This window comes from Leopardus geoffroyi, chromosome C3, assembly GCF_018350155.1.
Source record: "Leopardus geoffroyi isolate Oge1 chromosome C3, O.geoffroyi_Oge1_pat1.0, whole genome shotgun sequence".
Classification (NCBI taxonomy): domain Eukaryota; kingdom Metazoa; phylum Chordata; class Mammalia; order Carnivora; family Felidae; genus Leopardus; species Leopardus geoffroyi.
This window is the reverse complement of record NC_059338.1, coordinates 32261658-32284543: the sequence shown is the minus strand read 5'-3', so window position 1 is coordinate 32284543 and position 22886 is coordinate 32261658. Positions and strand designations below refer to the sequence as shown.

At 37.0% G+C, this 22886-nt stretch overlaps 1 protein-coding gene across 5 annotated transcripts in view; it reads left to right on the top strand.

The window, feature by feature from the left end:
* NEK7 (NIMA related kinase 7) overlaps positions 1 to 22886 on the top strand; it is a 161180-nt gene that overhangs the window by 18729 nt on the left and 119565 nt on the right. For 2 of the 5 annotated variants that reach the window (XM_045456652.1, XM_045456653.1), the window contains exon 2: positions 14504 to 14640. The exons of 2 other annotated variants lie outside the window; for them this stretch is intronic. In XM_045456652.1, coding sequence (XP_045312608.1) covers positions 14633 to 14640 — 8 coding nt within the window. In that variant the 5' untranslated portion in view covers positions 14504 to 14632. Of the gene's footprint in view, positions 1 to 14503; positions 14641 to 20355; positions 20375 to 22886 lie in introns of those variants that run through there. One more of the 5 variants, XM_045456656.1, reaches the window with a different exon arrangement.

The window sequence follows — 22886 nt, the reverse complement described above, 5'->3', positions numbered from 1 at the left end:
ATGGTTCATGTGCGATGAAAATGGAAGGGTACTTTCAGTTTTTCAAGGATTAGAGAAAATGTATTGCATATGTGCCCTTGAAAAAAATTTTTTTTAATGAGAAAAAGACAAATGAGAAAAGTCAAAATTAAGAGTTTGAGAAAAGGACATCTTTGTCCAAAAGCACTGGGAATAAGCACGGAAACAAATTAAATGTAGAAGCAAGACTACACAATCTGCAAGATTGGAAATAGTGCAGAGTACCAGAAATAACTTACAAAGGTAGGTTGTGGTTATGAGACTTCTAATCTAAGAACTTGGGGATGGAGCTTTAGGAGAAAGTGTACCGGCATGCTCAGTCCTGGGCCAACCAGGATCCGATTGTGTATCATTAATACGAATTTCCTTTTTCCTTTGATAACTGGCCAAAACTGGTTAAAGATGGGCAATAAAATAAATCTGGGAAGTCACTGTTAGTAGAATTTAAAATAGGAGAGGATTTATGTTTGTTTTCTAAATGGCTAGACAAGATTAGGGATTATGGCAAGAGATGAAAAAAAAAATCAAGGAAACAGAAAACAAGGTTTTAAAAGACAAGTGTCAGTAAAGCAATTTACATATAGTGTATTAAATTTCTCTTTTAAAAGACTGACTCAGACTAAAGGACAGTCTTCAACTATGTGCCCTTTCAAAAGGTATCCTTGGAACAAATAAACCTGGAAGGGTTAAAATAAAAAACATAGGTCAAGATTAATAGGGAAGACACCACAGAAAAATCGGACGAGTAACAGTATGAATTCCAAAGTAGAATTTAATGAAGATAAATTTAAATTTAAATAATTTAATTTAGTTTAAATAATATAAAGCACAGGTTTTTTAAAAAAATGTTTATTTTTGAGAGAAAGCACAGGTGGGGGAGGGGCAGAGAGAGGGAGACAAAGAGTCTGAAGCAGAGAATCTGAAGCAGGCTCTAGGCTCTGACCTGTCAGTGCAAAGCCTGACGCAGGGCTCGAACCCTTAAACTGCAAAATCGTGACCTGAACCAAAGTCAGATACTTAACCGACTGAGCCATCCAGGCATCCCAAGAACAGTTTTTTAAATTGACTGAAGATGTAATAACTTAAAAGACCAGTAACTATGGGAGAATTATAATTCTAGGAGTTGTCTTCATAACAGACTTCTGGCCTGTTTTTTTACATTTTTACTTTTTAAAATTAAATAAACAGGGAGAATCTTCCTATTCATGCTTTTGAGTGTAGTCTTAATACCAAAAATCGGACTGAAGGAGAACCTTTAGATCAACTATTGACCGAACTTTATTCAACAGATTACTAGAGTTGTCCTAGATATTAATAGAAATTCTGTGGAAGAATATTGTGGCTAGACAAGTTTGGAAAAATCTGCATAAGGTACTGTTTTTGGAGATTCATAGCGCACTGTAGCGCATTAGGATCCCTGAGAAGTTTAGCTCAGTATTTTACAGGTTCCTATTTTTTTTTTCTTTGTTTTTGGGTCGTGGAATATCAGTGAACAGTTTATGGAATCCTGGTGTTTTAAGGAACAGAGTTTGGAAAACGCTTGAGTATTGCTGACAAGTCTGTAATAAAATTAAGACTAATGGAACAGTTAAAGAGTCATTAATCATGACTAAGGAATTTTATTTAAAGATGGTTTAATGGAAAAGATCTAGTTATATGACTCATTACCTCATTTGGTTCAGTAAGAAAACTTGTATGAAAAGCTTAGTAGAGCAGAAAATCATTTGATATCATTTGATACCTGCCCCCCCCTTTAATATAAAAAAGCCTCTTAGAAATTTGTGAATATCATTTGGTATGGAATATAGTCAATATCATAATTTACTGCAATTCCATAGAAGTTTGTCCTTATTACTTCTTGTTTGCTATATTTTAAGTTCTTTGAGGGTAGGAAATAAGTTGATTTTTATATATTTTTTGTCACCCATTCTGATACAGAACCTTGGATTATAAGCGTTCTGTAACTGTTTCTTGAGAACATTTGGAAGCATATCCTTATGTAATTTTTAGATTAAAATGGGTTTAAAAAATATTTTTCTTCCTGTTTTAAACCTTTTTTTTAATGTTTATTTATTTTTGAGAGAGACAGAGTGTGAGTGGGGGAGGGGCGGAGAGAGAGAGAGAGAGAGAGAGAGAGACAGGCAGACAGACAGACAGACACAGAATCCAAAGCAGGCTCCAGGCTCTGAGCTGTTGGCATAGAGCCCTACATGGGTCTCGAACCCACGAACTGTGAGATCATGACCTGAGCTGAAGTTGGATGCTCAACCAACTGAGCCACCCAGGCACCCCAATGTAAAATATTTTTGAAAGTATAAGCCATACACGTTTTTAAGCGTAAAACATGAGTTTTCAAAACTGAAATAGATACTCTTCAGTATGGGCCTTAATGTTTGCTTTATTTATCCAACAAGCTTTGAATTCTCAAATGGCTTTAAATTTGGTTAACAGGTAACAGGAAATTTATAAAGATTATTGAACATTAAAGGGGTATTATAAATACTATTTTAAAAAAGGATTCTGTTTTTTTATGGTTGAATAATATTCCATTGTATACATTATATAGTTATATGTATGTAATAATTATACCAGTTATATAAATTAAAATGGTGCTATGAACATCGGAGTATAGATATCTTTTCAAGTTAAGGTTCGTTTCCTTTGGATATATTCCCAGAAGTGGAATTGCTGGATCACATGGTAGTTTTGTTTTTGATTTTTTGAGGTTCCTCCATCCTCCATTTTAATTTTCGAGGATTTTACAAAGTGGCTGTACCAATTCACAGCCCCACTCTCATTGCACAAGAGATCCTGCTTCTCCACACCTAAGCCGGCATTTGTTAGCTCTTGTCTTTTTGATGATGGCCATTCTAACAGATATGAGGTGATATATCTCATTGTGGTTTTAATTTCCATTTGCAACGACTTGGCTGGACCTTGAAGGCACTATGCTAAGTGAAATAAATCAGAGAAGGACAAATACTGTATGGTCTTAGTTATGTGTGGACTCTACAAACAAACAAAAACAAAACAAAAAGCAACCAAATACATAGAAAAAGGGAATAGACTTGTGGTGACCTGAGGCAGAGGAGGAGGAATTGGAGGAAAGTGGTCAGAAGTTATTACCACCTTCCAGTTCAAGATAAATGTTAGGCATGTAATGTGCAACTTGACTATAGTTAGCACTATATAGGAACATTTAATATTAAAAGAGTAAATCCTAAGAATTCTCATCACAAGGAGAATTTTTTCTTCTTCTCTTCTTCTTCTTCTTCTTCTTCTTCTTCTTCTTCTTCTTCTTCTTCTTCTTCTTCTTTTTGCTTTTTATTGTATCTAAATGAGATCATTGATGCTAGCTGAAACTATTGTGGGAATCATTTCACAATATATGTAAATCTGCCATACTGTGCACCTTAAACTTACACAGTGACGTGTGTCAATTATTGCTCAATAAAACTGGAAAAAAAACAAAACAAGGCTTATCCTGGCCAGAAGTATTACCTTGGTGAAGCAGGATGTGTAAGGAGGACTCTCATAATGGCAGAACTGTTTGTTCATGTAGGAAAATCAAGGGATTTGGGACCTGAGGCTGGTTCAGAATTTTCCAGGATGTGGTTGGGTTTTTAGCTAACCACAATTTTTCTATGGTCTTAGGAGTGCCTTTCAGCCCATGAAACCCTAGCCTTGAATTTGGCTTTACAGGGCTTGAGAAAATTTCATTCATATGCAGATTTCTGCATTCTTTCAATTTCCAGGAAGAAGCTGCAGTTAACGCTGGGCTTGGAGTGCACGTCTGCCTGTGTCTGTGTGTGAACGCACAACATAGCCTGAATGTGATACGGATTTATAGGAGTCAGGAAATCTGAGTTCTAGTATTTTCTTCTTTTCTAATCTTGGATAAGTCATATAATTTTTTTCGCTTTTGAGTTTTCTTATCCGGAATCTGGAAATTCTTTCCCATTCACTCCACTGTGAAGTTCTGAGAGGATATCTGTGAAAACTTTTTTAAATGTACAAAAACTATTAAGTTTAAGCTGTCAGTAAAACGTATGGGTGCTCATCTTGCTGGAAGAGTCATGCAAACACAGAAGTTGGAGACTAAAAATCATGGCAATAGGGAAACATGAAAATCTTTTTTTTCCTCCTTTTCCTTTTGGGTTTTCAGTTACAAATTAAGAATGCAATTTTAACTAACATTTAAAAGCCTTTGCATTACAGAGAGAAAATTAATCTACACTATAGTTGGGTAATAATTCAGAATCAGTATTTACATTGCTAACATTTTGTTACTTATTGTCGAGTGTAATTTATTCAGGATATACACTGAAACCTGTTGTTTTAACTCTGCAGCTAGATGAAAATACGACAAAAGAGGTTTGAATGAGTTTTTTTTTTTTTTTTTGGTAACAGTTTGCTTGAGGAATGGGCAGGCTTTTCCTCACTTGACAGATGGTAAAGCAAGGGCCTTGAGAAGGCAAATGGATTTCCTAAGCTTGCATTTACTGGGTGATGATAGAGTCAGGGCTAGAATTCATAATTTTTGTTGTTACCTAACATATTTTTCCCCTTTGGGTACAGCATTTTCTTGCTGATAATTATGACCTTGTAGTAATTTTTGGTAATTATCATAATCTTTTAGGAAGAGAGTCAAATGATGCGTGGCTTTTGCATATCGAATTAAAGAATCACAGTGAGAACCTACAATAAGAGGACATAATTTTCGTTTTTAGAAAACAAATTCTCAGGCTTACTAAATAATTTATGTTCATATAGTTTGTTTACTAAAAGTGTGAATTAATAATGGGCTTAAAGCTCACACTTTTTCAATGTTGATTTATGATAGGGAAAACTGTATAAAATACTTTATGTAATGATGCTTTAAACATACATTCATAAAATAATTGACTTTTAATATCAGAGAAATATCTGTATGGGGAAAGTTAAAAGGATAAGTTATGAAACTGAGAATGTCACCTATTTTATATAGTTTTCCATTAACTTTATTTAATTTTTTAAATGTTTTTTTATTTTTGAGAGAGAGAGAAACACACACACACACACACACACACACACACACACACACACACACACACAGAGTGGGGGAGGGGCAGAGAGAGAGGGAGACACAGAATCCGAAGCAGGCTCCAGGCTCTGAGCTGTCAGCACAGAGCCGGATGTGGGGCTTGAACTCACTAACCGCGAGATTACACCTGAGCGGCTGTCGCTTAACCTACTGAGCCATCCAGGTGCCCCGAATTTTCCATTAACTTTGAAAATATGATAGTTTCCATGTTACTAAATAAATAAATAAATTGGAATCTTAGAGTATCATATCATCTTTAAGTAGTTCAGAAAACAACAAACCCAGGAGCATTAACTTAGGGGTGTGTGTGTGTGTGTGGTCAGCTATATACTTGATATGTCATTCAAAGCAAATCAACCCTTTTTCCTTGGTATTTTATGTTTCAAATCAATTGATCATTCATGGACCGTTTCCAATAGTGCTCTCTTCTGTGAAGATTTTAATTAAGGGATCTCTTAGGAATTAATCATGCATTGCTAGGAGGCTCAGCTCTTGGGTGGTAACTAATCTATAGATGCTGCTTCACTTGAATTAAAGAAAAACTGAATTTATACAACATGACTTATTTATTTCAGGAGAAATTAGAATTGAGTAGACTTTTGAGACTGAAAGGAACTTTGGAGATCATATAATCCAGTACCTTATTTTGATATTTGAAATAACTAAAGCTCAGAGAGATTGATCAGATGTCACAAAGAAAGTTTTGGTAAAAGTGGGTTAAAACCTATATCCTCTGTATCATATCCTAGTGTTTTTTCCCTTATATTATTTGTGTTTGTGAGATTCTCCTCAAGAACATTGATAAGACTACCAAAGAAGTAAACAACAACAACAACAACAAAAATAAAGTTCTAAATGAGTAGGGTTACAGGATTCTTAGAGTTCATTCAGTGTCTCCTGGACGGTGGACTAATCCACAAATTGAATTTAAACTATACTTTAACATTTAACAACATAAATCAGTTTCTTGAAAATAACATGTTAAAAGGTAAGTGCTTGAATTGAAGTAGAGACCTTGTTAAACTATGTCAGTTAATGAAATAATTGCATTTGTGAAGACACTTTTATATTTTAATATAAAAATGATAAAATGTGCTATTTTAAAATGTCTGTATGTTTGACATATTAAACAAAATATGGGTGGGTGTTCTTCAAGCTTATCTCTGATGGAAATAAAGAGAGTAATAATCAAAAGATAGGCAATGAGGAAAAGTAAATAATATCAGAATAATCAACTTCTAAATACTTGACTGTAATTAACATTTTTGTCTGCAAAACTGTAAATCCCAGAAGAATTAGAGATGTCTATAATCTGATGGTCAGCTTTCATTTTGGGAGGTGTTGTTGGATATACATTAATGGTTTCACCATTCTAGATATTTTTCTTTTGTTTAATCATATATTAAATAATCAGTAGATCAGTTTGGCCTCTATTTCTAAGTGGCCATGGCTGTTTTAATCTCAGGCTTTGAAATGGAAAGAAAGGAAATGGGTGTGAGTAAATGTGTTAAATGTATGTGAGAGAGGGAGAGAGAGAGAGAGAGAGAAAGAGAAGGAGGGAGGGAATGTTAGTTGTGTATGCCTGCTTTCTTATTAACAGCCCAAGATTATAATTATGAATTAAGAGTTGAGGTTGGTTTTCTGGTTGGTATTCTTGCTACCAGACCTGTGGCTTTTGCTATATGTATTACAAGTAAGTAAGCCATCTGGAAAAGAACAATGCAGGGATTTTAGGGTTATTTTTTTGGAAATAGTACTTCAGTTTTCAGATTTTAGAAACTGTTACTTTGAAACTCTGTTCTTTGTTCATTGCTTACTATCTACTTCCGGAGTTTCGCACTCTAATGTTTCAGTAAATAGTGTCATTAACAATATAAAGGAAGATCCTTAGAAGCTCAGAAGTATGCCCTAGTGTAGGCTGCTACTGGGACATCAAAGAAAGGGGAGTTCTCTTTTGATTTGAATGGACTCCTTGAAGGTCCCTTGAGAGCTTGGGGATTTGTGCTGGGTTTTGAGGGGAAGCCATTGCGGTAGGTGAAATTAGGATTTCTAAAGCTCCAAAATGGGCCAGTTTGGCAAAAATAGTGGGACATGAGGCTCTGATTCATTCCCCTTATAGCTGCCAAGGTGGTATTTGTAAAATGAAAAACCAGCTCTATAACTCCCCATATGAGAACCAGTCTTAAGAGATTGTACCTAATAGCCTGAAACTTGAGACTTTTCTTGATTTTTACTGGCTATATCTGGCAGATGCTTCTGAATACTTCTTCACTAGGTTACAAACTCTCTAATGGAAAGGCCCATTTGTTCATCTTTTTATCCTTAATACTTGCTAGCTTCAAAGAAGGAAGTCAGCATGTTCCTGTCGAATAAATAGGGGCCTACAATCCAGGTTAAGGAATGTGGACTTTATTCTAAAGATAGTGGAGAACAATTAGAAATTTTTAAACCAAAGAATGACATAGTGAAAGATATAGTGAAAGATACTCTAAGGTAATTAATTGCAGTGAATTGATTATTTTGCATGCTAGCCTTCTAAACATTATATTCCGAAGTACCTCTTACTTACAGCAAATAAGCATTTATAGTTAATGATGTCCTAAGTATGTGTAGCAGTCAATTCGTGGAATAAGATTTAAAATTACTGATGCATTTTTTTTTTCTTTACTCTAAATTAGCATTAAGAGTCAGTTTTTAACCATTAGCATTAAGAGTCAGTTTTTTAAGTTCACTAAGACAAAGCAGGATTAGGTAGGCCTTATGGTTTTCATTCAGCAACTATTTGAGTGCCTACTGTGTTATCTACCACGTTCTAAGCATTGGGGACACAGTGTTAACGAGATTCATGTAGCATACGACTTCAGGAGGCATTTTAAATAGTCTAGTGTCATCGAGAACTCTCTAGTAGTTCAAAAATCACATGAAGAAAATGGAAAAAAAGTTTTTTTTCTTTCTTGTATTCTGTTTTTTTTTTTCCTAAAGGACATCACAAATAGAAATATAGGAGTTTAGAGGCTTCTCCTGGACTTTGGACATTGTGTATATTGGTGGTACCTGTTCCACTTAATAGTTTGATGCTTAATTAACAACAGCTTTTTTTTTTTAAATGATTTTTTAGTGAGATACGCACATGCCAGAATTTAGTTTTTAAAAAATAAATGTTGCTTAATATTCATTGATTGTCCACAATATAGTAGGTACTCTAGTAGTATGCAAGGCTTTGGCTTTACTCATTGGGCAGTTTTCACAAATGGCAGATCCATTTTAAATCAATGGGCATAGTATTTCACTTACTTAGGCATCAACATTCTTTAGTAATTAGTTTATGACCGTATAACTAAATGGTGTTTTTTGAATGAGTGGGTAAAAAGCACTGTAGTTCTGAGCTTTATTTCATCAGTTGATAGGCTTGACTTCCTTCCTTCCTGTCAGCCTATTTGACTGAGAGACCAATTTTACATGGCTTTTGTTGGAAAATTCAGAATATATTTTCCATTTTATTTTTTATTTATTTTTTAATTTTCCATTTTAAATAGTCAAACTGCTTGTATATTTATAGAGCTGTTTTTTAATTTTTGTAGATCATTCCAAAATCTGGAAGATTTGTGATTAATGGTAGACTTAAGGATGCTTAAATTTGGTTTATGTTTAAAGTAGCTTTACCAAAAAAAAAAAGTGATGGTGGGGGGGCACCTGGGTGGCTCATTCGTTTGAGCATCTCTTAATTTTGGTTCAGGTCATGATCCTAGTGTCATGGGATCAAGCCCCATGTTGGGCTCCACGCTGAGTGTGGAGCCTGCTTAAGATTCTCTCTCTCTCTCTCTCTCTCTCTCTCTCTCTCCCTCTCCCTCTCCCTCTCCCTCTCCCTCTCCCTCTCCCCCCTCCCTCTTCCTCTCCCTCTCCCTCTCCCTCTCCCTCTCCCTCTTCCTCTCCCTCTCTCTCTCCCTCTCCTCTCTTCCTCCCTCCCTCCCTCTCTCCCTCAGTCCTTCTCTCCCTCTGCCCCTCCCCCGCCCCTCCCTCTTTTTCCCCCACTCATGTGCTCTCTCTGTCTAAAATTAAAAAGGTAGCTTTACTAACTTTAAAACATGTATACATACAACACAGTAATGATGGCAACAGTGATAACAACAAGATTATCCTTATCTTCATTAATGCAGTGACAAAACATTCCAAGCCAAAATAGAATATTAGTGATGGTTCTAGGAAAGCCTGGGGACAAGACACTTTTGAAAAGTACAAGGAAAATTTAAAGCCTGGGGACAAGACACTTTTGAAAAGTACAAGGAAAATTTGTATTAAGAATAAACCTCCCTGAAGTTTTCCTTTTACTTAGCAGTTACTGTCCATTTTCTGTATTTTTTCTTTTCTCAAAAGAGAAGATTTTTTTGTTGTTGTTGTTTTGTTTTTTGTTTTGCTTTGTGAATATGTGTTTGAACTTTGCTCTGTCCCAAATGGGAGTTGTGTCCATTAGTTAAGATAAGCCAGGTTTTCTGGCAGATATCAATGATTGCCTCCTTTTTTGTGTGATCCAGATTTGTGAAACTAGGCATACATTTTTTTTTTCACTTTATACCTCTCCAGGAAGGAAGGAAGGAAGGAAGGAATTCTCCCAGTTCAAGATGTGCCTCAGTAAAGCTCTCTTGATGGATCTATGGTGTTCTGACTTGAACTAAGACTTTCATGTCTTGAATTATAGTGATCTAATATAAAACATTAGAAATTTCAGAAATATCAAGTTTTGACATATTGAAAGTTAACAGCCACCTCTGACCATCCATGAAATATAACCTTTATGTATATAATGAGTGTGAGGATAGAATAACTCCTATCTGTCGACAGTGCTGCCTGGAATGCCTTCTCTGCTCCATTTCTCCTGGTTCCCTTATGCCCTTACTGAATGAAATCCTACCTATCCACAAGGCCTCAGCTCAAAATTACTTCTGAAGTGGGAAGAGTTCCTTGACATCCCCCACCGGCTTTACTCCAAACTGTATTATATGCTCCCTTATCACCTTGCATTTTTCACTTGTCAAACTTATCACACTACCCATCAAAGTCAATCTATCTAACTGGATTGCAAGCTCCTTGGGGACAGAGTCCGTGTCAGTTTTGTGCAGGTTGTATGCCCAGTACCCGGTATAGTCCCTGGCATATCATAGGCCCTTAAAATAATGTGGTAAGGACGTAAACATAAAAATACTCAAATGGATTAAGTTAAAAGTTTTTAATTTAATCTGTGTCATTGATGATATCAGTGTCAATGAAATTGAGTGAAGCACAAATTGAGTCAGTCTGAAGACAATAGGAGAAAAAGGTGGTGTGATATGTGAATTGCCAAAAATTGAAAGAAGACGTCCTGCATTAGGAGATTTGATCTATAATCATACTGACTTGCTTCCCATTGTGCATTTTAACCTAAAATAAATTTAGCAGGGCCTTCCTCCAAATCAGCTGAGATTGTTTTATCTTTATCCTAAGTTTGTGGTTATCTGTGCATTAAATGTGCTAAGGTGACAGCTAAATTGTGTTCCTAACAACTATTTTTGGCTTTTTAGCATGTGTAATTTTGCTTTGCCTTACTGATTAGGATATCTTCAGAACTTTAATGTTGTGGCTGATTTTTAGGTTTCCTTTCTTGGAAAACATTGATCTGTCCCTTCCCCCAGGGTGTGATGGATTTAGAAGCTATTTTTGTTATTGTTTACTGCTTTGTATAGTGACCTTTTGATGCCTCCTGAGCGGTGGGAATAAGTTTGATACTATAGATATAACAGGAGCATACCTCAAAGAGATTTTTTTCTTTTGTTTTTAAATGTGCCTTTTCTTTTTCTTAATTGTGCCCGAACTGATACAAACATTAAAGACTATTATTCTGAAATTTTTCTCACACTAATGAGAGCGTTATACTGAGTACAAAACATACCTGTGAGCAAAACACAGTGAGGTATAGGTTAATTTATGTGTATATTTTTTCTTGTGTTCTTAAAAACTGAAACCAACACATTCACGCTAACTGAAGCGTCACCTGGAGAAACAGCCTTAGAAAGCTGAAAATTGTGAATTTGGTAAGAAAACAGATACCTTCGCCATACAGTCTGAACTGCAGTTGTTTTTCTGCACGTTGTGTGATAGAAGTTGAAGTCTTAACTACAAATTGGTGAGGGAATAACAATGGATGAAAGGGACCAGAGGGAGGAGAAAGGTAGTATTGTTACTAGTTTCAGCAGAGTTTGCATAAAAAAATTATATGCAAATATTTAAGCTGGGTTTTGTTAAAAGAAGGACTTACTCAGTTTGGTGATTGGTTGCTGGTCGTCTTGCAAATAAATTATTTCTATTTCAGTTTCCTGAGGCTGTACCACTGGGTACATTCTGAAATACTGAAAGTGAAAATGAAAATCTATAAATCATTTTCTTTGTTAAAACACATACATAGTGTCTTGGCCCTAGAAGATGACCTTATCTCATAGGAGCTGTGTAATGCAGGAAAGAGATCATTTTATGCTGCATTTTTTTTAACCAGCTAGAAGATTTATGTTACCAGATCACCTTTCCGGTGGTCATTTTATTTAAACTTATGGTAAATATACTTAGAACAGTAAAATGATTAATGGAAATTATTTTTTACTTGTGAAAGGATATAATTGAAATGATTTCCATTGCAACTGAAATACTACCTGCTTACTTAATTTTCTGTTTAATAATGCATTCAGGTGACGTTAAGGCATATCGATTGTGATGTTTGGTGGAATAAAAAAATTAAATCCATCAAAGCAAATATTCTGATTTGTTGAACTTTCTCTTACCTTTACAATTCCTTTAAAAGTTTGAAATGCCAGGATACTGTGTACAGAACAGGTTGTTACGGTGGTTGTTGTTTTTTATCTTCATTTGCCAGCTATCAGGCAGGCTAGCCAGGAGCACTGAGACTCTAAAGTAAATGACAAAGCAAACGAGCAGGATGGCTTGCCATCAGCGCCATAGATCTGAAAGTAGACAGCCAGACCAGAGATTAGAGCAAAACAATTCATGATAGCACAGCAAACAGGAGCCTCAGTACAATAGCAACGGTTCTCTTTTCCGCAAGCCCCATGGAGAAGTAAGATTGGCCTGCATGGTTGTTATGCCTTCCTTGAATTCAGTTGAAGCTCAGGAAACTAGGGCTAAGGGCTCAACACGTTTTGAAGCAAATTTTAAGTAAGGAAGCCTGTCCCCCTAACTGGGGATGAGTCACATTTGTGGTTACATGGCCAGTTACAGAAATGGCTGAAGGACAGAGGATTGGGTTGCTGTACTTGTAGTTTGGTGCATTTGGTAAGGAGGAGGTATGGGGGACCCTTGGGGTCCATAATAATAGATCATCTTTTCTAATAGTCCACCCGTTGGCCCTAAACATTGGCTGAACTCAAATGTTTACATAAGTATCCTATACCTTCAGCAATTCAGATTAGATGAGCTGAGCCAAATCCATTCAAATGATCTCATGCAACACTTAATTAGGATGATTATCAATAGGATGAAGCCAATGTAAAGTTTTCATCTCAGTTGGGTATCCCAAGATTCTGGATTCAGAAAGTTGAATTAAGCCCCAGAGAGTACTGATAGGTCTTATTTCAAGTAATCATTTAGTTTCCGTTCTTATGGGATATATGCATTGTTTCACCTGTCTAGTGGTATTAATTCATACATATTCTGCTCAGGCAGGATGTAGTTTAAGGCTGGAATATTATCCACTATGGCTTGTGCAAGAGAGTTTAAACTGACCTATTGATCTTCTAGAACTTGCATAGTCTCATTGGCTAAAATTAAGGATAGCTTCCTGACCATATATCCTCTAGGGCATGAACTCTACTGCCAGAGAAAAGTACTTGCCCTGCTTTATGGAACCTGAAGTCTCTGTAACTCTGGTAGGGTTGGGGTACATGTTGTCTCCAGTATCCAAACAGTCCCACTTAGTGCCAGGCCTCCTTTTTGGTAGGTGGGGGCTAGAGGGTGAGTAATTTTTCCTTTACTGACTCTGGGTAGCCCACATCGCTCCCAAGAATTATTTGCCAGTCCCTTGAATTCATTAATCCTGAACCACCCCTGGGCTTTCATGTGAGTCAGCTTCTGTTCCAGAGCCCTTGACACCTGCTGTTTATTTGAGCCTATCAATCAGTATGATATCATTAATGTAGTGGAACCAAGTCATTCCTAAAGGGAAAGGGCGTGTTCCACATTACATTGGTGGAGGCCACAAGAGAATTCAAGTACCCCCAAGGCTATTTAGTGAACCAGTCTTGGAACCTGTAATCAGGTGAAGGTAAACTGGTCTTGATCTTATGGTAGCAAGGGGATTGGGAAAGAGGCGAGAGAGAGAGAGAGAAGAGAGAGAGAGAGAGAAAGAGAGAGAGAGAGAAAGGCATTAGACAAGGCCAAGAAGCCATGCCCTGTGTTATCAGTTTGTGCAGTAGATTCAGTCACAGTCTTAGTGTCTGGAAGAGCCAGAGCCACAGGGGCAACAACTGAATTCAGTTGGCAAGAATCCACTATAGGCTGCCAGCTCCCTTTAGCCTTTTTTACAAGGCCACACTGGGCGATTCTATTGAAATATCACATGTCTCAATATTCTTGCTGCCTTTAGGTCTTCAATCAAAATTGTGATGTCTTTTTCTTCTCCTGAAATTGAATCATTTTTGTGTAACTTAGGACGGAACTGCCTAAAGAGATGGACTGTTTGGCATTTGTCCTACTGTCACCTGCAACAAGTGGGTCTTCCAAATTGAGAAAATGGCCCTTGGATTCAGTGAGCATTCACAGTACACATGTAGTATGTCAAACATCAACAACAAGTGTACAATCAGGGATGAGAGAGGAATAGCAGCAGCAGGGCACAACAGGGATCCAAATGGCCCCACATGGATTGTTCTGGTAACTTCTATTCCTTTTATTCTGTTTCCAAACACAGGCAATTGAATGTGTGGCTTCTGCCCTCAAGGGAAGCTGATGAGATAGCCATTTGAGGATCAGTGTCCAAAAAAGCCATAAAAGCTTATATCCCCCACCCTGCCCTTTCTTTCCCTGAAGCTCTCCCTTGGGGATGGAGAGATCTTGGTTTCATCTCTGGTCCCCCTTTTCTTTAAAGGCTGGCAAATCAGGGTGCAAGGGCACAGGGTTAGGTAGTGGAGGTACTGAAGGAGTAATGTGTTCTGAAGTTGCCACTTAGCTCTGTAGTTCCTTTGGTAGTGGGGGATTGATTTCCATGGAGGAATCTGGATCTATAGAAGCACTTTGATTTCAACCAGTTGCTTGCTTCGGGGCTCCCATAGTTCAGTTTCTGCACCCAATTTCTTTGGTGCTGATTCCATCCATCTCTTTTCAGGGGACTCTTGTTTTAACAATCATATCCATGTTGTCTTGCAGCTGGGCCCTTTTGGAGACGTTCCAGAAAGTCATTGTCTCTCATATGTCAGCATACTACGTGCACCAAGTTATTTAGGGAAGAACCCAAACCTCAGAGAGAATGCAAGACGTAACAAGATCCCAAAGGAAATGACTAAGTAAGCAACCTGGTTCGTTTGCCACAGCTTCATCGTAGGTGTGAAAGTAGACACTGAGACTTAGTGATCAGAGCAAGGGTTTTTAAAACACACAAACGGCAAGAGCCCCAGTGCAGTAGTGCTGGTTCTCCTGCTCACTAGTACCACGGTGCGATGTGATGCACCCGGGTGGTGGCTGTGCTTGCAGTGAGTTGGTTGGCAGCCGAGGAAGCCAGGACTCAGCATCTTTCATAGCACGTAGCAACCAAACCTGTCACCCTCACCTAGGAAATGAGCAGTTGTCCTGCAATTACACTGTGGTTACCTTAATCACTAGCTATAGAAAGGGCTCCAGGTCAAGTGCAGTTTGGCGTCATTGAGACCACACTTGAGACCCACGACGGATTGGCTTTCCCGACATCATTATCATTCACGTAAATACCTAAAATATTCTAAGAATAGGTATTTTTCAAATAATATACATGTAATAGCATAGTAATATATTACCTTGGAGTTCTGCTTTCAGAGTTAATAAAATGCATTCATAGTATATGTCATCGAGTCATCTGTGAAGTAGGTCACGGAAGTGTCCTCATCTCCATTTTGCAAAAAGAAGAAAACTGATGCTTACAGAGAGGTTCAGTGACACATGGCAGGTTATATGTGTAAGTAGTGGAGCCAGATCTTGGATCCATGTCAGTTGACTCTCATGTTTTCTTTTTACTACCCTGAACCAAGTTTACTTGAATGAGTAGAAAATAATCTTTTGTTGATTATAAATAATATTCGTATGCCAGTGGATATTTCAGTAAAATTATTACTGTTGAGTATGTTTTCAAAGGCCTAAATTAACAATTTGTTTAGGAAATACATTATTGTTAAAATTTAGTTTATATGTGGTTATTACATATTTTAAATATAAGTCTGAATTAAGGTCTTACTGTTTCTAGTGTCACATTGGAAAAGAGAATGAAAAAGAATGTCATTTGATATAGACTTAAAAGTTTTGTTATTTTTTGGTTAATTATGATCTAATAAATCCCTGATTCTATGAACCAACATCTTATAATTTGATTAGTTATACATAAAGTACAGTTGAGAAAAAAAGTAGATACTGGCATCTCTCAAACTAAAAGAACTAAGGATCATTCTGAGTAGAATGAACAGTGGCAAGATACTACTGAGTAGAATATCATAGCAGTCAGGCTGATGTTAGGTCAGACTTTCCATTATTAATCCTTCTTTTGGTTTTTATAACTTTTGGTTGAAAATTCTTTCCAGGGAACAACTTGTATACAGATTTTCAGCCTGGGAGCAAATATCTCATGACCCACTTACAAGCCTCTTTAAACATTCAGATTAATGTTAAGAGCTTTTATGATGAAAGCTAATTTTATGTTTCAAAATATTTCAAAATATTTATTCTTTTGGAATCAACAACTTAAAAATATTTTATTCATTCCTTGTGAGGCTGCATTATATTTTTAGAATTATACTCAAAATGGTTACTAAGCTCTGATAAGCTTTTAAAAATTCTAAAATGTAAGAACTTGATTAAACAGCATTTAATTGATTTTTAAGAAGTTGTTAGAATGAATAAAGCATTATATACTAACTGCTGTAAAAGTTAAAACTCAACTTTACATTTCAATGATTTAAAAAAAGTGGGGGATCATCATTTTGTGTTCACTTAATTATTTGATTTGTATTTCTCTGTAAAAAATGTGAATTCAAGAATACAATATTGTATTAGGGCTCTCCAGAAAAACAGAACCAGTAGGAAACACACACACACACACACACACACACACACCTCTCTGTGTATGTCGTTACCTTAACCCACGCAACTAGCTATATATCTAGCTCTACACACACACACATGCACACACGCACACAGATTTATTATAAGGAATTGGCTCACATGGTTATTATGGAGGCTGGAGAGCCCTGAAATCTCTAAGCTGGAGGCCCGGGAAGCTGGTGTAGTTCTGGTTGGAGTCCTAACAGCCTGAGAACCTGGAGAACCCATTTTGTATGTTCTGGCACAAGTATGAGGGTCTGACTGAGGAACAGGAGTGCTGGTGGTGTAAGATCTAGTGTAAGTATGAAGTCCTGAGAAGCAAGAGTGCCAGTGGTATCACTTCTGGTGTATGTCGGAAGACTTGAGATCTAGGAGAGCCTGTGGCGAAAGTCCCAGTCCAAGGGCGGGAGAAAACCAGTGTGCCAGCTCCACAGTCAGTCAGAAGGAATGAATTCTCCCTTGCTCAGCTATTTTGTTTTTTTCAGGTCCTCAATGGATTGGATGAGGCCCACCCACATTGGGAAGGACAATCTATTTGATCCTAGTCTACCAATTCAAATGCTAATCTCCTCCAGAAATATGCTCACCGACACACATGGAAATAATGCTTAACTGGTATCTGGGCACCCCATGACCCAGTCAACTTGACACATGAAATTAACCATTCCAAATACCATGAATAAGTTTTTCCTGTACTCTTAGTCATATTATTTCCGAAAGCACTTGTGTTATACTTTAAACAAATGTTTCTGATGAAAATGTTCTGATGAAAATATTCCTTGAGCGTTATTTCCTTTCCCTGAAAATGTGTAAAAAATATCTCAAATCCCTAATATGATCACAATTGTAATCAAAATCCACTGTGCAAACCTGTAATTTAGTTCATTTTAGAGTAGTCGTATGGGGACATCTTGCCAATTTTCAGTCAGTTGCAACAAAAGAGTAGACTCTTAAGAGACTCCTTGAAATTTCAGCATGCCTCCAAGATCCAGAATCTATACCCTGATATTTTCTCCCAAAACAAGGAAATGAAGTCAAACTGTCAGGTGGAAATTTTATGCCATTTTTCTTTAATGCTTTTAGATGGCTTATGATTTAACAAAACTAATACTTACTGAATATACTGCTTTATGAAATGTTAGAATTAAAAAACATTTTCTAAATGAATAATCATTGGAATTCGAATTTAGAAATTTAGTATTTTTTTTCCCCCTGGAAATATTTTCTTTTGTTCTTTAATTCCACCATATATTAGGAGGTTGGCCTAAAAAGAGAAGGATGGTAATTTTTATTTTATTTCCAACCAGTGGAATCTATCAGAGTATTGACTTTTCTAACTCAGCAGAAGGATTTTGCTATATTTTCTATTAGATAAATAGTAAAGGGGTAGTCATAGATTTTATGTAGTATTTTCTTTGGTACATTAGCTGTTATTTTCTTTGATGCATCTCACAGTATCACTTTTATATTTTAAAGTGTTCTGAAACAGTAACAGATCAATTTTTAAGTCTGCAAGTCACTTTTATTTTAACTTAGTGGATTAGGAACCCTCAAACTGGGGAACTAACTCATGAAGGAGTCCTAGGCTGTTAATCCCCTCTGGGAGTTGTGGGGCAGGGGCTGGCAAAAGCTAATGCTCTTTCCAACATGTTGCTATTATAAACATTGTTGTTCTAAACATTCTTGTGTGTGTCTTTTGTGCGCACATAAGTTTCTCTGGAATATATTACCTTGGAGAGGAATTGGGAGGTCACAGGGATATTGCCCTCTGCCTACAGAATATGAGAGTTCCAGTTGGTCCATAGCTTGGTTTTATTTTGCGAGAATTAAAGTTTTTAAAAACCTGATAATGAGTCTGACATGGTATTCTGTTGTTATTTTAATTTTCATATTCTTGATTTGTAGTGAGATTGAGGATTTTTTCAAATGCTCTTTTGAAAATTCACATTGCCAGTCTTTAAAAAAATTGGGTTCTTTTGTTTACTGAGTTCTTCACAAATCCTAGATGCTAATTCTAAGTTCGTTGTATGTATTATGAGTATTTTTTTTTTCTGGTCTATGACTTCCTTTTGCACTATTTTCAGCTGTCTTGATGAATAGACTGGATTGTCAGTATCTTGTAGTTATAACTTTTATCCTGAAGTATATTTCTTTCTATTTTGATGCTATGAAGATACTTGTCTATTTTCTTCAAAAATTTTTAAAGTTTTACTTTTCACATTTAGGTCTTTATTCCACTGTCTATAGTGCAAGGTGGTAATTCCTTATGTACATATGCATGTAAGTGTATTTTTTTATTTAAAATCATTGATAAGCATTTGCCTCTGAAGCACTTCTGAACAGTCTGTACTTTCTTATCCATAATGCCTGTTCTATCAGGTATGAAGTTTTCATACGTGAGCAGTTCTGTTTCTGGGCTCTTTTTCTGTTCCGTTGGTCTTGTTTTTTCCTGCTTCAGTTGTACTTTGAATAAGGCCCTTTACCTTGGTGGTGTTTTTTCAAGAATTTCTTGGCTATTTTTGACTTCTTTGTCTTTCATATTTTCTTTTCTTTTCTTTTTCTTTTTTAAAGTTTATTTATTTATGAGAGAAAGAGAGACCGAGTACAAGTGGAGGAGGGGCAGAGAGAGAGGGAGACACAGAATATGAAGGAGGTTCCAGGCTCTGAGCTGTCAGTACAGAGCCTGATGTGGGGCTTGAACTCAAAAACCATGAGATCATGACCTGAGCCAGTCAGACGCTTAACCGACTGAGCCACCCAGGTGCCCCTTCTTTCGTCTTTTAAAATTAGTTTTGTAGACATACAAACACACATATATTGTTTTCAGGAAGTTGTGCGTGTCATCTAAGGTTTTGAGATTTACTGACAAATTATTATTATCATTTGTATTCTTCTCTCCTTCACCCCCCCCAACATTCCTTATTCTATTGGATTTGTAGTTATGCCCCCTGAAATTCTTTTTATTTATCTTTGTGTTCTTCCCTTTTCTTGATCAATCTTGCCATAGGTTTGCCTGCCTTTCTTAATTTTTTTTTCCCTAAGAACCAACTTTTGGTTTTGTGGAGTCTTATGGTCTTTATTTTCTATCTTATTTCTATTCCTCTCCTTATGGTTATAACTTAGAAATTGAGTAGGTGTGGGGGAGACAGGGTTGAATGAAAGAGTACTCCAGGTTGCATCAGAGTGACCAGGTAGATGGTAGTGTTTAGCAGCTGAAGTGGAAAATAGTTGGAGGCAGTTTGTGGGGGGGATATTTAGTTCACTTTTGGTTTTGTGGAGTCTTATGGTCTTTATTTTCTATCTTATTTCTACTCTTCTCCTTATTGTTATAACTTAGAAATTGAGTGGGGAATTTCTATAGGAAATCCCGGTGGAGCTGTTTATGGGAGAGGCTGGGCCTGAGATAATGATTTGCTATTTGATAAAGATAGTGGAGAGAAGTAGGAGGAAGGAAAGACACAGTGATTGTAGGTCAGTGGGAAGCCTTCTTGGTTCCAGTAATACTGCCACTATTCCTATTTCCTTTTAAAGGCCTCTGTACTTCCAAGAGTATTTGTGCATAGTTTGCAGTAATTGACATGTTTGTATCTTTCACTAGCCTGACAGGATGGGGAATCTTCCCTTCTCTTCCCGCCTACAGCAGTCAAAGCATTGGATACGTGTACATGGAATCAACCCTATTGACTCTCCTTAACTGTGGTTGTGTATACATGATTTAACAGGAACGTGTTATGGATTCTCATTCTAGAGGATTCAAGAAAATTACCAATTTTAACCCATAAAAATATTTCCCCCATTGCCGTGAACTGAATTTTTTCCCCCTTAATGTACAGAGAGGGCAAGGATTGACTTTTTTAAATCAAATTTTAATTTGATTAAATTTTTTTTTTAACGTTTATTTATTTTAGAGAGAGAGAGACACAGAGTGCAAGCGAGGGAGGGGCAGAGATGAAGGTAAGATGCAGAATCTGAAGCAGACTCCAGACTCTGAGCTGTCAGCACAGAGCCTGATGCGGGGCTTGAACCCACAAACCGTGAGATGATGACCTGAGCTGAAGTCGGACACTTAACTGACTGAGCCACCCAGGTGCCCCTTGATTTTTAAATTTAACATGAATATGAGCTACTTTTTTGTTTTTTTAAGTTTATTTATTTTGAGAGAGAAGAGAGAGAGAGGGAGGGAGGAGCAGAGAGAGAAAAGGAGACAGAGAATTCCAAGCAGGCTCTTTGCTGTCACCCTGGAGTCCTGATGTGGGGTTGGATCTTCTGAACCATGAGATCATGACCTGGGCCGAAACCAAGAGTCGGACCCTTAACTGACTAAGCCACCCAGGCGCCCTGAACTAGTATTTTTTATTTGAAGAAATTTGTTAACCTTCCGATTTAAGGAAGACAAGTAATTGTCTTTCAATTATCAGAGATACTTCTTTTAATGAAAAGGTAGCTGTGTATGTATCTTCTGTCACTGCTTCTGTTTCCAGAAGGCATTTAGGTCTTAATCTGAAGATTAATGTGAAGATTAAAAGTTAATAACTTGCCAATTAAAAATAATCCAGACTCATATGCACCCCTATATTCTAGGACAATTTGAAAAAGTTTAATGTTATTATTCTAAAGCTTAATGCTTCTGAACAGCTAAAAGGGCATTATTGTTCACAGAGTAGTATGTAAAAAGCTATCCTTAAAGGTCAGGAAAGAGTCATACAAGCTGATTCAATGTAGCGATCAAGTAAAAAAATGACAAGAGAACAGAATTCTTGGACGATTTATCGTCTTGATTTTTTACAAATTATAGCTGTTTGGCTTTGGAATAGCATTTATATGTGGAAAATGCCTGGAGTAAGCTTTCCTAGAGAAATTATCCCGTCTGATGCTTTGGAGATGGACCTACTTTTGAATCTCCGTTTCTTATTTACTAGCTGTGTGGTATCTGTTAGGAATGCCATTTAGCTTCAAGTAACCGCAGCGGCACAAACAAAAAAGGGGTTTATTTTTCTCATGTGAAGAGAAATCTGGAAACAGCTGCTGGCTTTGGTGTAATGTTCAGTGATGATCTCTGATTCTTTGTCTTTTTCTCCTGAAACAACACGGCTGCTTCAGCTTGAGGCATCACATCTGCATTGCGGGCAAGGAGAAAGGGGGAAGGACAGAAACAACTTTCACTGGGACAAGTGACTTTGATATTTGGGGGTGGGGGCAAGAGATTTTTTTTGCTTATATTTGGAAAAGTAGGTCCCATGATCAATCTTAGCTGAAAGGTAGCCCGGGAGATGAGTAAGTGGCTTTATAGCATCTGTGGAAGAAATATACAAGGGAGAAGTTGGGAATGGATGGGGTTGTTGGTCAGTCTGCCTTGTCTGCCTTGTGACCATGGGTGCTATACCAAAGCTGAATAAACCTCAGTTTCCTCTTGGGAATAGTAGGAACACCACCACGTGAGACTCGGACTTACAGTGTACTATTAAAATCTTTCACATCTAGAATGATGTCTTATAGATGTATTTGCTCAGAAATAATAAAAGAAGATTATTACAAGAATTACATGAACAATGCATTTAGGGCACTTTGTCCAGTGCTTGGCATTTAGTACCCTATAAATGAGATCGACTTTTGTTTCCAGTGTATGCAGTGATGGAGTGTATTTATTATACAAGCATAAATAGAAATTTTTACAATTTGATTATCTTGTTATATTTTATCACTTAATGTGTAATTGAAGGTTCATTGTTTTCTTGACGAGTAACATTTCTAAAAGAATAGTCTTAATTAATATGGTATCTGCCTTACTATATAGAGATGTATGAATGCTAACATGACAGGGTATTGTTACTATAAATGTTATTTGTGGAAATGTCTTAAATCACTTTCTTTAAAAATGTGAATTAAAATTGCTTTAAAAAAACTTTATTGAAATGCAACAGATAAAAACAGAGTATATTTAAGCATATAGCTCAGTAAATTTTTACAAAGTGAACACACTCATGTGACCAACGCCCAGGTGAAGATACCAAACACTACCAGCACTGTAAAAGCCTTCCTTGTGCCCCCTTCTGGTCATTGCCACCTTCCCTTGACCTTTCTTGTGGTCATGAGGGGAGGTGGGAGTAGATCCTGAAGAGGGCTTGTGTGTCCTACAAGGTAGAAGCTTCAGTATTGTTACATGAAGGGGAGGGGCGGGGGGTGGGTGGGCCACTTTTGCAGGCCCAGAAGGTTTAAGGTGATCTGGTGTTTCAGGCTTTTTAGGTATTGACACAATTGTCCCTACCTTGTCTTCCAGTCTCAGTTCTTCCCATGCAGGATCCTGACCTCAGAATAGCGTCTTGGCTGGATTGAGTATTCCAGTTTTCTTTGATGATCTGCTGTCCTGATATTTAGCTCCTAGGCCCAGTCCTCAGCCCTTTCTGTTCTCTGGCTGCAGAAGATGAAAGAAGGCGTCTTACTTTTCACATGTCACCTCAGATCATTC